Source organism: Falco rusticolus, chromosome 7 (genome assembly GCF_015220075.1).
Source record: "Falco rusticolus isolate bFalRus1 chromosome 7, bFalRus1.pri, whole genome shotgun sequence".
NCBI classification, from domain to species: domain Eukaryota; kingdom Metazoa; phylum Chordata; class Aves; order Falconiformes; family Falconidae; genus Falco; species Falco rusticolus.
In genome coordinates, this window is record NC_051193.1 from 55,244,571 (window position 1) to 55,258,726 (window position 14,156).

Below are 14,156 nucleotides of genomic sequence, written 5' to 3' on the forward strand. Positions count from 1 at the left end.
AAATCCTTGGCAGGACCTCTCGTGCTCCTGCCAAACCCTACAGCCCTGACCAAGTTTAAGCTCCTAATCCTGAAGGCAGGATAACCTCACAGGTGAGATTCATCGACCTGTTGGAAGTAGCATGTCCCCTTTTATGTTTTTTCCCCCCAGATGAGAGGGGCAGTTAGCCCTTAATTTTCAGGAAATTCTCTTTACTTAGTCCAAATCCATTTTAAATGCAAGTCTGTGGTAAAAGATATAAAAAGAGGATTATTGCTGGCAAAGTTCTGCATCTCTTTTTCAACAAACTGCATGCCTGTGGCAAAGCTAAAATAACAATAACAATGCAATGTTTACTAGTCATGAATGTCGTGTCTTTTGTCTCTTGTGTGGTTATTGCATTTGCAGTCACATGATGCTTGTTTTAATTTTTGCTTTGCTCTTTATGTACTAAATTACTGCCATTCTGTACTTGATCTTGGTTAGCAAGATTTTTGTGCTGTGGTTATGTATGGTTTTTATGTATGTGTGTGAAAAAGAGGAAAGAGTTCAGATACACACAATGAAGTATGCATACTCATTGTATGTACATATAGATACCAATGACTATAAGGTACTGCATATACATATATATGTGGATATGAAGAATAACTGATAGCAGAAATACAAGACATGAAATGTTCTAGTGGCACAAGTATGGGTTTTGACTGACTGAGAGAGCCATTAGAATTCAGAAGTATATTTATAGCCTTGTATATAGTTTCTCTTTAATTTATGTAATATATGACTAGGTATATAAATTAAAGCAAAACGTAAACAGAAGACAGTATCTCTTCCTCTGTGTCTTCCTATTTATGTATCTTTCCTTTTTCTACTTCCTTTTGTACTCTCCATCTACGTACTTTAGCCTTTTGCTTTCTAACTCGCTGTAGCTCTGCTTTCCATCCACCTATAGTGGCTTTTCAGCACTCCCATGTCCCCGCATTGTTCTCCAGACATGGCTTTTGGATTGCAGTTATGGTTGGGTTTTTTTGACGAAGCATGTTACAAACTCTTGATACAGCTGCTATTTCAGTGATGGTTTTGCTATGCTTTAAACTGCTTTTTGCCTACTTCATATTTAAGAATACATTCATGCTTCCAAATATATTGTCCTCTCACTTTGATGTTCCTCTTAATACAGTAAAAGCTAATAGCATAGCAGGTGAACATTAGCAAAAGCCACAGCTCCAGTTTCCCAGCAAGCAGCAAAAATGTGAATATGCACTAGGAAACCTAATTCATGACTGCAGGTAAATAGAGTTTTTTCTTATTTCATACCTGTTAAATTTTTTTGTCGTAGTGAACATTCATATATTTGCTTGTACACTTCTGTTTTCTCCCTTCCCTTACATCGATTTTTTTCTTGGGTGGCCGGGGGGGGGGGGTGGGGGGGTGTTGGGGGGGTGGGGGGGGGTGGTGCTTGTTTTAGGTAATTCACTAGGTTCCTTTCAGTTCTGTCCAGCCCCCAAGGTATGCTAGTTCATGCCACTCACTCTCATGCTGGCAATGGCTGCATACAGTCAGAGTGCAATCACTATGTTTGTCTCCGTTTAGTCCAAGTCAATAGATATACACCGGCATTCCTTAACCCGGGTGATCCTTTTCTTCTTTCTTGGGGGCTGAAGCTCAGGGCAATTGAGTGTAACAGTCATGGTGGTGAACTTCTTGGGCTTGCAGAAGGAACAAGACTGGAAGGAGCCTTCTTCTTTACGGACATGCCTGGGGATGTAGAAGGAATTGCACTGGCCATAGCAGAACCTGTTGATAATGGTACGACTGTTGCAGCCTTCTTCGTGGATAGTTTGTTTGAGCGGTTGAGTTTTACACCAATCCCGCTTTAGGTATTTGCGCTCAGTGATGTGCAATGCCTCCTGACTAGACTCCAGCACCTCCTCAGCAGGCATTGAAGTGCCTTTTCCCCGTTCTCGATGCCTAGAGCCTGACTGCTGCTGTGTTTGCATTTGCTCTGAATCATTGGGCTGATCTTTGTCAGGAGGAGGGATAGCACCTTGAGATCCACGATTCCTCTTTCTCCCTTCTGCTGTTGGTAGCAGAAATCCCATCAGCAGACACACAGCACCAATGGCATACAGTGTGCGGACCATCCTATATGGAGAAAGTTGAGGGAATAAAGCACAGTTGTGGATTTCAAATCTCAACAGAAGCCAGGTATGCAGTAAACATTCAGTTCCATGAAACAAATGTGTGTGTGTGTGCACGCACACACTTACAAAAGATAAGCATTTAGCCTTTACCAGCTGGAAAGCCATTTCCAAATTAGCAGGTGATAAAAGCTTTCACATACAGTGACTGAAAATCAGAGGCTAAAGTAAGTCCAAACAGAATTTTATTTTGTGTAGCACACATCTTTTCCCAGCTCCTTTCCCCATGTATATTACCCTAGTTAAGAGTTCTTATTCCTTTCTTATAGCTTACTGACATTAGGAAGGTTGCTACTGACTTACACTTATGGAAGAACAGATTTTATGCTGCACAAGGATTTATACGATATAGCTACCTACAATACCAGAGCACTAAACATTTTGACTCAGGAGACGCAGTCTAGCTATGTGTTCCTTATTCAGATTCAGAAGCTCTGTACAGCTTCTTGCATAATATACATCCAGAATATAATGTGCATGCTATATCCACCTGTTGTCTGAATTACAGCATCCCAAGCTCTGTCACACTGCACCTCTAAAGTGGTCCAACCCATCTCAATGTAATGATGCTTAAGGTAAGAGACGCAAAAGACAGGCAACTAACATAAAAGAATATTTAGGTATACATTAAAAGAGATGCGTCTGTAATTTCAAATTACACTTTCTTACACATTACTCTGAATCCTTGACAGAGGTTATACAAATGCAGTCACAGTGGTCAGAACTTTCCAGATCCCTGAATTTTATTCATTATATACAGCATGATATTGAAAGGACATATGAGGACAGCAGAGTTTCATATACGACATTAAGTATCATGTAGTTTGTGCACACACAAAAAAAAATAACCACTTCAAGAAGTGCAGTAAGTGGAGACCATCAGGTTCTTCAGAACTGCATCCCTGCTCCAAACCTAATTCATAGTGTAGGAACAGCCTTTGCTGCCTCCCTTTTTCCACCATCTCTGCTGCTTCCCAAATCTCTGAGTTCTTTTGGCTGCTCAGTCAGATCAATACACCAACCAGCCAGGAAGAAACTCAGCTGTTACACTTTTCCCCCCTCCCTGAAGTACTGTGGTCTCCATGCTGTTCTGGAAAGCCAGTGATGTAGCAGTGGCAGCAAGACAGACAGATCAGCAACAAGGCTCTCAGGGGACCCTCCCTGTGGCAGCTTGGAAGAAGCCACCAGAAATGAGCAACTGCTTGCAAAAAAACTGTGAAACAAGAGAACTGTGAAGAGGCACGCGCATTAAACACCTGAGGAAGCCAGCATCTTCTGCTTGTTTGAAGGGTTGCGGTTGTATCCCTTATTTGACTCATTTCATCAGTAAGGGACAAATTTGTGTTTCAACTGAAGAGTCCTGCTTGTGTTACTACCCAAGAAACATGTGAAACCAAGGGCACAATCCTGGACGGCTCAATCCTTCTGCCTGGGACCACACAGCTAGGAGGAAAGCAGCCAAACACCAACACTTTAAGGGCCACCTAGAGACTCAGCAGAGGCTCAGGGTAAGTACCACTTGCTATAAAAGATAACTGTTAATTTCTCAGTTACTAGGTCTTTTCAGTCACACAAAGGAAATAAAAGTTACGTTATGCTGTTCAAAAAGTGTTTCTCACCGAACAGACTGGGAAACAAATTACTGGAGTGGGAAAGTTCAGGGATTTGCTTTGCCGATCCAATGTTTTAAGGGTTTGTCTACAGATAGTTAGAACACCTAGAGTTTATAATATGCATGATAAATATATGCATTCGCTTTATTCATTTATGTTTATGTACCAGTATGTCTTATGTTTGGCAGAAGCTTCAGGCTTCAAGCAAGGGGTGTTAAGAATGACGCTATTGCCAACTCCAGTGCACAGCTTGGAAGGGCTGCTTTTAATATCTCAATGAAACATAGTACAGAACATGCAATTTTAATCACTTAAGGCTCTGACACAGAACAAACAAAAAAAGTTGGGAATTCTAATTGGAGACTACAGCAGCATAATTTCAGGTGTCAGCTTGGACATTTGCTGTTTTTTCCCCATTTCTATTCCAACCTGAATGTTATTTAAACATGTTTCTTTTAAAATTTTTTTTAAAATATCTTTTTTACAAGAGTTACAAACCACTGATTATTTCCTCAAGAGACCAGAATGACTTCTTCCAAAACTATTTCTATTTCTCCCGCAACTGTATACCCATGCTGTATTTAGACAGTACTTTAATATGCACTTTATTTACTCAACATGGTGCCAGAGCCTTAAAAGAAATTAAAAAAAAAAAAAGGGGGGGAAAAAAAAAAGTCATTGCATGCAATTGAAAATAAATTGATAGTTTATAAGCAGTGCCAGGAAACTTCAGGTGTTTGTTTAGTGTCCCATAACCGAGTTGAAGTTCCACCACCATATTCCTGGACTACTTTTATTTCTAAAATTGATGACCTCCACATTACTTCACCTTTTCTTTTTTTTTTTCCCCTCCCAGAAATGTGCGATTGATGACACAGTAAGGTATAGTCATGTAAAAACGAGGTGTACTTTGGGATGGGAATTTGGGGAAAATTTGATGGTAATGTTTACTATTGTAAGGTCTGTGTCCCAGATTCATGCATCTTTGTTAAGTATGTGTTTAACCCTAAGGAAATGTAAGCACGTGTCTCAATATAATCCTAAACTGGGGGAGGAAAGGTAATTTTTCACTGAGTTTGTTTCCAGCCTTGAAAGTGGAAGCTATATTACATGCTCATAAAAGAAACTGTGATTCAAATGAAAATCAGCAACTCGGCAAAAACATTTTTACGGTCACTTCCAAAACACACGTCTAAAAGTAAAAGCAATCCAATCATTTAGGCATAAATACAATTTAAACACAGACCCACAGAAGAGGCTGTGTGAACTTCATGACCCCCGCAACAGCTCTAGCAGGACCTTCTTTTAATAGCAACTCATTAAACATTTATAAAAAAAATAAATTATCTTTAAAAAATGCAAAACACAAAGGAAAATTAAGCGGTATGGCTCAGTACAGAAGTTCTGCAGCCAAAACGCAGTCCGGGCGCTCTGCACCACCTCTGGTCTCAATGCAACACATCTGCTTATGAGAGCAGAGGACACCTCTGTTTGCTTACTTTAGGAACTAGGGTGGTTCATCCGTCTATGAATTACTCTTCATGAATGTTTCCTTAACAGGTGGGGGGAGGGGGGGGGGGGTATTACTGAAAAAAACCCAGAACACAAAAGAGTACAAGTAGCTAAATCAGTGTTACCATACCCAAGTTTTACCAAACAGAAATCTCTCCTGAAGTAAATGTGGTTTTCTTTGTCACAGGCATAACTCTGCAGAAGTAGTAACTCCAAATCTTGGGTAGGAGCTGTGAGGAATCAGAGTCTAAAAGTTTAAATTCCAAATTTCTAAAAAATTTTCAGTAGTTGATATTGGCTCTTACACTGGCATAACCGGAAATCCTTTTGAGATCCCTTCAAGAATCCTTTGAACAGATTACTATAACAAAAATGGTCATCTCCCACTTACTTCGTTCAGATCTAGAGAGATCTGATGGAATTAATAATTTCTTTTTTAAAGTGATAAAATACTTCAAAAATCTGTTCTTTCCATATTTCATTGCTGAGTTCTTCTTTTCATCATCTGTAAGCTCTTAGTCCTAAAGCCAAGAGTTTTATTGCTGACTTCAAACAGGAGCAGAATTGGGCCCTAACATTCATATCACCTCATATGTGGTTTATCTAGAGCCCGGGATCTCATCATCTAAAACAGATTAGAAATCTTGTGGATTAACACTAGCAACCATTCACAGAGAACTGTAAATGCTTTCAGGTTTATTATTTCATACAATTAAGCTGTAATTTTTTCGTGTATATATTTTCTGCTATAAACTAAGGATCTCCACATGTCAGTTCATAAACAGAATTTCCCTATGTGTTCCCAGGCAGTCAGAAAGTTATTACTGAAATTTTCAGCACAAAGCAACTTGTTTAAAAGAACTGGATGGGATCCTGATTCTGTTGAAACATACAGCAGAATCCTCACAGACCTCAGCAGGCCCATAATTTCATCTGTGAACCATATTTACTAGGAAAATATTATGATGAGCCATGAACTCATGTGCTTCACAGAAAACATGAAAAATAATCTGATGAAGACCTACACAAAAAAATACATGCATTTGGTGGGCTTCAAATACCAGCCAAAGGAAGAGGCAAAACACAGCCTTTGACTACTGAGAAAACTGAAGTGGTTTATGTCCCAAAGGATCGGAATAATTTTATGCCTGGCTTATTATATATGAATTACAGAAACAGTCTTATGTAATGTTTTCATAGTCCATAGGTCTGTATTTTTAAATATACAAAAAGACATAGCAATGGCAGCTCCCAGAGAACCACAATTTTTTATTTTTTAATTTTTTTTCTGAGACGAAGACAGCAAAACTAACATCTCTGGGTGGTAGAATTTGGATACGGTTTACATTTCAGGTAATTTCTTTTTGCACGTCACGGAGATGGCTTTGAGACACATAATGACGGGGGAAAAAAAAAAAAAAACCAGGAAAAAAAAAACAACCCCGAACTTTTGACACTTGGAGAATTCCCCCTGTAAGAAAGCATGGGGCATCCTGCGGGACGACAGGGAAGCTGAACATCATGGTGGGCACGGCTGGTCCAAGCCCGAACTGGCCTTGCCCGGAGCCGCCCCTGCAGCCGGACAGCTCCGCAGCCCCGCACCCGGTTTGCCCCCGCAGCCCCCAGCCCACCCGCACGGCTCGGCTCTGGCGCGCAGCCGCGCACAGCGGGGAGCAGCGTCCGCGGGAGCAGCCGCGCACTGCTGCGCGACATCGCCGAGAGGGAAAAATAAATGGTGCAGCTCCGATTGGGGCTGAAACCTACAGAGGAGCGGAAAGCTGCGGGCACTGCCCCCGCTGTCACGCACAGCCCCGCCGCACGCCGGCGCGTTACCCCCAGGCTCTTCCGGCGCAGGGAGGCGCAGGGGGCTGGGGCGCTGGGGCGCAGGGCTGTCCCCGCCCGGAGCCACCGGGCCTGGCTCAGAGGCGGCGGTGGCTCGGACGTGACTGTCGCTGCGCCCAGGGCTCCGTGCGCATCTCACACAACGCGTGACCAAACCCCGCGTCGTTCCAGCGGGCAGCGCGAGGCAAAGGCGGGCTGGTGTGTCACAGCCCCCGTCTGCGCAAAAAGAGGTTTCCCCAGCGCTGGGTCTCGGCCCCGAAGAGAGAAACGGGCTTCACCCGCGATCCTGCCGCCGAGCGGAGCCACGGGCGGGACACCAGGAGCGCTCGGGGAGGGAAGCTGCGGCTCAGAGCAGCGGGCCGCGCAGCGCAGGCCGGCGGTATGCGGGGGTCCCGCACCGGCCAGGCCGGCCCCGCCCGGGCCAGGAGCTGCCGCCGCACCGCCCAGCCCGCCGAGGTAAGACGGGGCTGCGGCCGAGCGCGGCCTGGGCGCGCCGCGGGGATGGCCGGCGGCCGTCGGGGCGGAGAGGCCGCCGGCTTGGCTCGGCCGGGAGCGGCGCGGCCCGGCCCGGCTCCCCGTGGGCGCGGACGCTCCTCGCGGCGACTGGCGACACCGCCCGGGCCTCCCCTGCGGGGGGCGGCCGCCGTCTAGGCTTACCCCGCGGAAGACGAGCTCCCTAGAAGTGACTCCCGAGCGCCCGGGAGACAGCATTAAAACGGACGGGGCGAGCAAACAAGCGCCCTCCCGGAGGGAAGAGCCCGGCGCCAGGTCGCGCCCGGGGCCGAGAGGAGCGCGGACAGGCCGCGCCCGCGGGGTCGCCCCGCGCCGCCGCGCAACCGGGGGGGTTGGGGGAGTCCGGCCGGGCCGCGGGGCGCCTGGGGGCTGGCGGCGCGGGGAGGGGCCGCGCTTGCCGACGGATGCACGGAGCCGTCGGGCCGGCAAAACGCCCCTGGCTCCGAATCAGGTGGGAGGGCAGAGCGGGGAGGCGGCGCAGGGGAAGGCGGAGGGGCGCCGGGCGCAGTGGTGGAGCCGCGGCCCGTCACCCCGAGGGAGCCCGAGGACGCGCGGCGCTGCCCCCGGGCGCGCTGCCGGTGCAGACCCTCGGCCCCGGCGGCACACACCGGGTGTCCCGGGCAGGACGGTGCCCGCCCCGGGGGGGGGGGGGGCGGAGGAGGCGCATGTTCGACGGGGGAGCAGAGGTTCGCAAAGGCGGGCCGGGGCAGAGCCGGGGGCTGAGTGGTCTCGTAAAGGGCAGCTCAGCGGGACGGGAGGGGACGGAGCCGGCACCTGGGGATCTGCCCCCGCCCCGCTCCGCGCAGAGGCCGGGCCGGGATTTTGCCGGGTGTCGGATGGGCGCCGAATCCAATTTGTCGGGAGTGATGCTGTAGGCGGAGATGAGAGGCAGAGCTAACGGTGGTTTTGCAGTCTCCGCGCTTGTCAGGGGAGAGAGATGTAACGGTGCCCTGAGCCGCAGCGCTGCAGCGGAAATGTCGGTGTCCCCCTCGCTCCCGCCGACGGGAGGGACGCGTGTCACCCTCCGCAAAACCGAGGCGCCCCGGAGTTTTGCTAGACACCGATGAACGACTCCTCCCCTTCCCCCTCCCCGAAGGTAGGATAGAGCGATTAAAATTTTGCCTCCCACAGGGACCTGCCGGACCCGTTTGCGCCCCTGTCGTGAGTGCGCGCAGCGCGGCCCGGCTCACCTGCGCGGCGGCGGCGGCGGCGGCTCCTGGCGGGACCCGGCTCGGCGGCGGCGGCTCCTCGGCGGGGCGCGGGGCTCGGCGGGGTGCTGCCCGGCGGGTCACTCGGCGGAGCGGGTGGCGTGGGAGCCCGGAGCTGCCCGGGAGGCCATAGAGAGTGAGTCTCGGATCCTGCCTACAAATTGCAGCAGCGCCGAGCTGTCTCCCATTTAAATGTCTGCCAGCTGAGATCTGCTCTCCAAGCCCCTCCAGATCATTGGACAAGCGCCTCCAAAGCCCGTGTTATCCGCCCCCTTTAACACTTCCATAAACTTCCACCAGGGAAAGCTTTCAGTCATCCAGATAAACACTCGACTACTTTCCTCTCTTAAGAGAATCGGTGCTAAAGGTCACCACCCCAAGGAATTGTTCCTGGAATGCACGGAAAATTCACATTTTCCATCCCCATTAAAGTACGACATTTAAGAAGAGTTAACCCCCCCGCCCCCCCTGCCCTTCCGTGCACGCTGCCCGGGGCCGCGGTCTGGGCTGCCGGGGCGCTCCGCTGCCCGAGGGCCGGCGGGCCAGCGCAGCCGCCGCGGGGAGCCCCTTCCCGGCCGGCCCCGGCCAGGAGGGCGGCAGTCACCTTCCCCGCCCTCCCCGTTACAAATTACCTTCGCTGAGATTTGCCTTCTGCAAATACGCCGGGAATTGGGCAGCTTTGGCAAAAAACAACCCCACCCTGTGTGTAAGTCGTGCGGGGGCGGGCAGGGGGGCATTAAACCGTGGCTTACGGTCCGCAGCTGCGCTCATAGCTCTTTAGGAATGAGATTTTTTTTAAATTAGTATTTATTTATTTATTTGTCTCTCAAGAGGCGGGACCCCTCGGGTGGCTTCTCCCCTCCTGTCACAGCGGCTCTCAGGGGGCTGCGGGCTCCTCAGGCATCCCGCGAAGGGCTGGGGCGGCGAAGGAGCGGCGCGCCCCGCTGGGCTGAGTGCGGGGGCGGCCGGGGCCGCCCGACCGTCGGGGCGGCTGCCGGGGCAGCGCCGCTCCGCACCCGCGGCCGCCCCGCAGGCTGCCGCGCCGGAGCCCCTCGGCGAGGGGGCCGCGATGCTCGGGGCGGCCCCCGCGGGGTCCCAGGAGTCGCTCGGAATTAGGCAAAAACCAGCGGGGGCTGAGCGTCTCTGTGGAGCGAGCCCTTCGCAGCCGTAAGCGGGGCGCCGCTCCGCGCGGGGGCTGCCCGAAGCTTACCCCGAGTCTGCAGCCAGCGTGGGGCCGGGGGCATCGAGGGGCCGCAGCCCGCCCCTCCCTCGGTGCCACCCGGCCGCCCCGACCTCCCGGCGCTCGCCTCCCACGGGCTCTTCACCGCGGAGGGCTGCAGCGCTACCGGCAGTCGCAGGGAGCGGGAGCAGGCTCTGCAGTAAGCGTTGACCTTTGGGCTTGCTAATTACACCGAGGTGTTTGTCAGCTGCAGTGGGCATCACCCAGCACGAAGCACAGTGAAGCGCCCCGCACGGGACCCGGGCCGTGCAGGTGGTGCTGCCAGCACTGCCTTGTTTTCTCCTCACTGTCCGGTGTGAATTAGTGCCTGGGGACCAAACCAGCCCTGCACCTCGGTGGCCCAGCCCTGGCAGTCAGCACCCACTCTGGGCCTCAGGGAGGCCCACGTCTCGTCTGAAAACCAGAGATTTTTATCGTCCCTGGTTTTGCAGATGGGCAAGAAGAATTAAAACGAAATCCCTGCTGCATTAGGGATGCCAGGGGCCGTGCAGGATGCCAGGCTGCTGACTTTTCACAATCACTTGGCAGCAGCTTGCTCTTTGCTAAGGTCAAAGCACAGCTCCACTTGGCGCCGGTGACATAGGTGAGTGCTCAGCAAGGTAGTAAATTAGGCTGGTTGCTGTAATTCAAGCACACATTTAGCAATAACTTGTTAAAAAATAATCACTTCAATCACAGGGCAAGCAACTGTACTGTAGTGGTAGGTGGCAGCATGAGAGAGAAAATGTGTTGGTGCTCAGGGGCCACTGAAATTCGAATACAATGAAAAGGGGAAGGATTACTGGCAAAGAATCACAGCAAATGACATCTAGATGGATGGAAGGAGCGGCCTAGGGAATTTTTAGGATTTTTTGTTATTTTATTTTTAAAAGTGCTATTAAAATCAATAGTTTTTCATTAATTGGGGTCCTTCCTTTGTGAATCCAAAGAAAAAGTCACAATTCCCACCCATCAGTATGTTGACAGACTTCTATGTTCCTTTTTCTTAAATAGTTGTACTGATGTGTGAGGAGGGGGTCTGTTCACTTCTCTTCTGCTCTCTGTCTCTCTCTCCGATTACCTGCCCTAGAGCTGGGCTGGGGGGCTGGGCGCTGCCTCACGCGGCCCCTTCCCCAGGGCCATGGCCAGCCATCTCACTGGTGCTGGGGGAAGCGTTTTCTGTGGTGGCTCTGAGCGCCTTCCTGGTGGTGCCTGGTGCTGGCATTGGCACCGCATGCTCTTCCAGGCATTGCTGCAGGCAAGCTGCTGCTCTGCTGTATTTTTTTAGAATGTAGCTTACATGCCACTCTGGCACTGACTCTCCTAGATGATGATACTTTTGGGCATCTATTGCAGAGCAGGTATCTCCACTTAATGCCTTGCTGCGCTCTAGCCAGAGTGGCTAATCTGGAGTAGATCTCACTCTGACTTAAAGCAAACTAAGAAACCCTTTAGGAAGCATTTCCTGGTGTGGAAGGTATGTTCCCCTTTCAAGATCTGTCTTCATTTCTTGCAGTTGAATGTTTTGCACCATATTTTCCCATCTGTTTTCTTTCACTCACTTCAATTCACAGAGTGTTTCAAGTAGGCACTAGAATCTTGGGTGCAGCAAGACAATTTTTCAGATTTCTCTGATGGTTGGAAAGTAGAATTATTCCTGCAAGCATTTGCCTGTTCATTCAGAAAAATAAACTAGTCAGATACCAACAGGGTAAATAATTGTAGCTGTATCTGCTTCCTTGGACTGAATGAAGGTAGAAATAAATAAAAAAAAAGGTATATAAAAAAGGCTTGGCAAAAAGGAAGAAACATGTCTATTTTTATTTATTTGTGGGTGAGGGAGGTGGGGAAAAGATGTCTTTTCCCTCTTTGTTCTTTTAATATTAGGTATCCAGATGATTTCTAGCTTGGAAGTTTGTATTTCTTTTACTGCTGGATTCTTTAACAGGACGTTCCCCAAGTTTACTCCAAAGATTCAGCTGTGCTGGTCAGATTCCAACCAAAGACAAGGTTGTGCTATCTTCTGACTTAAAAAAAACCTTCCTACTACTTGAAAAATACTCCCCTTCCTCCCACCTTACCCAGACTTGAAATTCTGTTGATGCTCACTAATGCTGCAAATTGTATATGGAATACTGATGGGGAAATTTTGTGTAATTTAGTATAAAAGAGGCCTATGGCAATCTGCACGTTTTTGTGGCATATAGGTTTGAGATGAAGAACTTCAGTGTCATGGGGCGGTAGTGGCATGTACTATGAACCTGGCTGGATTCAACTACCCACTCGCTATTGTGTTGTTCGGCTTTCTTATTTTGGGTTTGTTTTTTTTTTTAAATTTCCTCTCCCATTTCTTGCGGGTATTCACTGTGTGAGTTGTTCTTTGTTTTAGTGGAACAGTAAGAATTGTTTTAAGCTTAAAAGAAGTGCTGTACTTAATTCTTGCAGAGAAAAATATTATTGGGCTGAGCTCCTGTCTGCTACTGCTAACTTTGAGCGCTACTCAATATATCCTCACTGCCAGGACAGTTGGCGCCTCGTTAAAAGCCTTTGCAGAGAAGCCAAAGACTCACAGGGGCCAGATCCTCTTCTTGAGTAAATTGAAATAGCTTATAATAACTTCAGGGAGATGTAACTGATTTATGCCAGCTGAGAATCTGGCCCTGATATACCTAGAAACCCCACATCTCTCACTCCCGGACATGTTCCTCCAGATCAGAAGTAAGGCAAGCTGGCCAGGAGAGACAGGGCACATCTGAACTGCTTTACTTGGTATTTTGAACTGTTCTGCTAAGGAGAGAAAGGAGCTTGGTTTACAGGGCTATGAATCTGGCACTAATTTACAGAGGAAAAACTGAAAGGGTACATAAAATTCAGCCATTGATGACAAAATCTCTAATGTTTTCAGTGCTTTTTGTATGGCAGCAGCTTGAGATGTTGCCTTTCTGTTGGTAACATTCAAGAAGCGTAATGCCAAAGCACTTCATTCATGTATTTTAAAGCAGAAAATACGAATGTACACACCTACGTACCTACCTACCAGCGTGCCTCAACGTCTTGTTAATACAGAGGTACTGATGCTTTGTTGTGCTTTTTGCCTTTTAAAATTCTAGCGGTACTCATGAAAAACTTGGGAAAATAAGGGAGTGAAGTGTTAAGAATTTGTCTCACCAACGCAACCGTAATTTTTCTTACTGAGTTTGTAACAAGGCTGGAAGCAAGTGCTGGCTTCACTGCAGTCTGCTGCTTGCCACCTGCCATCCTAGGGGGGATTTGAAGCTGTCCAGTGGAGCCGTGAGGCGATGAAGTTTGGCACGGTTGTTATCTGATGTGACAGAAGATGTGTGTGTTGCAGAGATGTCTGCTCTCAGAAGTGACTTTTGTAGGACATGCTCTTAGAAATGAGGGCTGTCTTCATGCTACGGGGATTGTTGAGCTTCAGGTGGTGCACACTGGTGATCGTCCTGACTTGATGGGCAAGATGGGCAGTGTCACAGAAGTAATCCACGACTTGGAGCATAAGCAAGATCATATGTAGTGTGTGTTGGATGGGCTGTGCGTGGAAATGATCCATTGCTACATTCTTGCCCAGATGTGGGAGCTTCTTTGCTTTACAGGGAAAAAAACCCCATGTTTTCTCACAGAGAAGAAGTGATACTCAAAGAATCCAGTTCCCTGTGGGTTTTAGATATATCCAAAACTAATGGACAAAAAGCCTTATGATAAATGAACAAGGAAAAGGATTTTTCACTTTTTATTTCAAACCTAAGTAAGTACACAGTAATAAATGTGATAAGATGAGGGAAAGAGATACTATGGGCTTTAGTTTCGAGATACTCTATTAATACACCAGTCCTAAGGTTCTTGTTCAGGTACTCCACAGCTTATTCTATTACAGATGATTGTATGGAAAAAAAACCCACCCTCATTTAAATAGCACTGTACTTCATATCAAGCTGTATAAAGTAATACCAGAAAAGGCTGAGGTTAGTCTGAATTGAGTTAAATTTCTCATAAAATCTACTAGAAAATCAAGCTTAAGACTGTGCTTCACTTTACCAAAATTTGG

The 14,156-nt window shown here is 48.3% G+C and overlaps 1 protein-coding gene across 1 annotated transcript; it reads right to left on the reverse strand.

Moving 5' to 3' along the window:
* Window positions 1-1,431: 1,431 nt before the first annotated feature.
* Window positions 1,432-9,026, reverse strand: GREM1 (gremlin 1, DAN family BMP antagonist). The gene is made up of 2 exons (XM_037395585.1): window positions 8,854-9,026; window positions 1,432-2,127 (listed from the first exon to the last, which is right to left on the reverse strand). The coding sequence occupies exon 2, from the start codon at window positions 2,124-2,126 to the stop codon at window positions 1,572-1,574; it is 555 nt and encodes a 184-aa protein (XP_037251482.1). The 5' UTR covers window position 2,127; window positions 8,854-9,026; the 3' UTR covers window positions 1,432-1,571.
* Window positions 9,027-14,156: the final 5,130 nt, after the last annotated feature.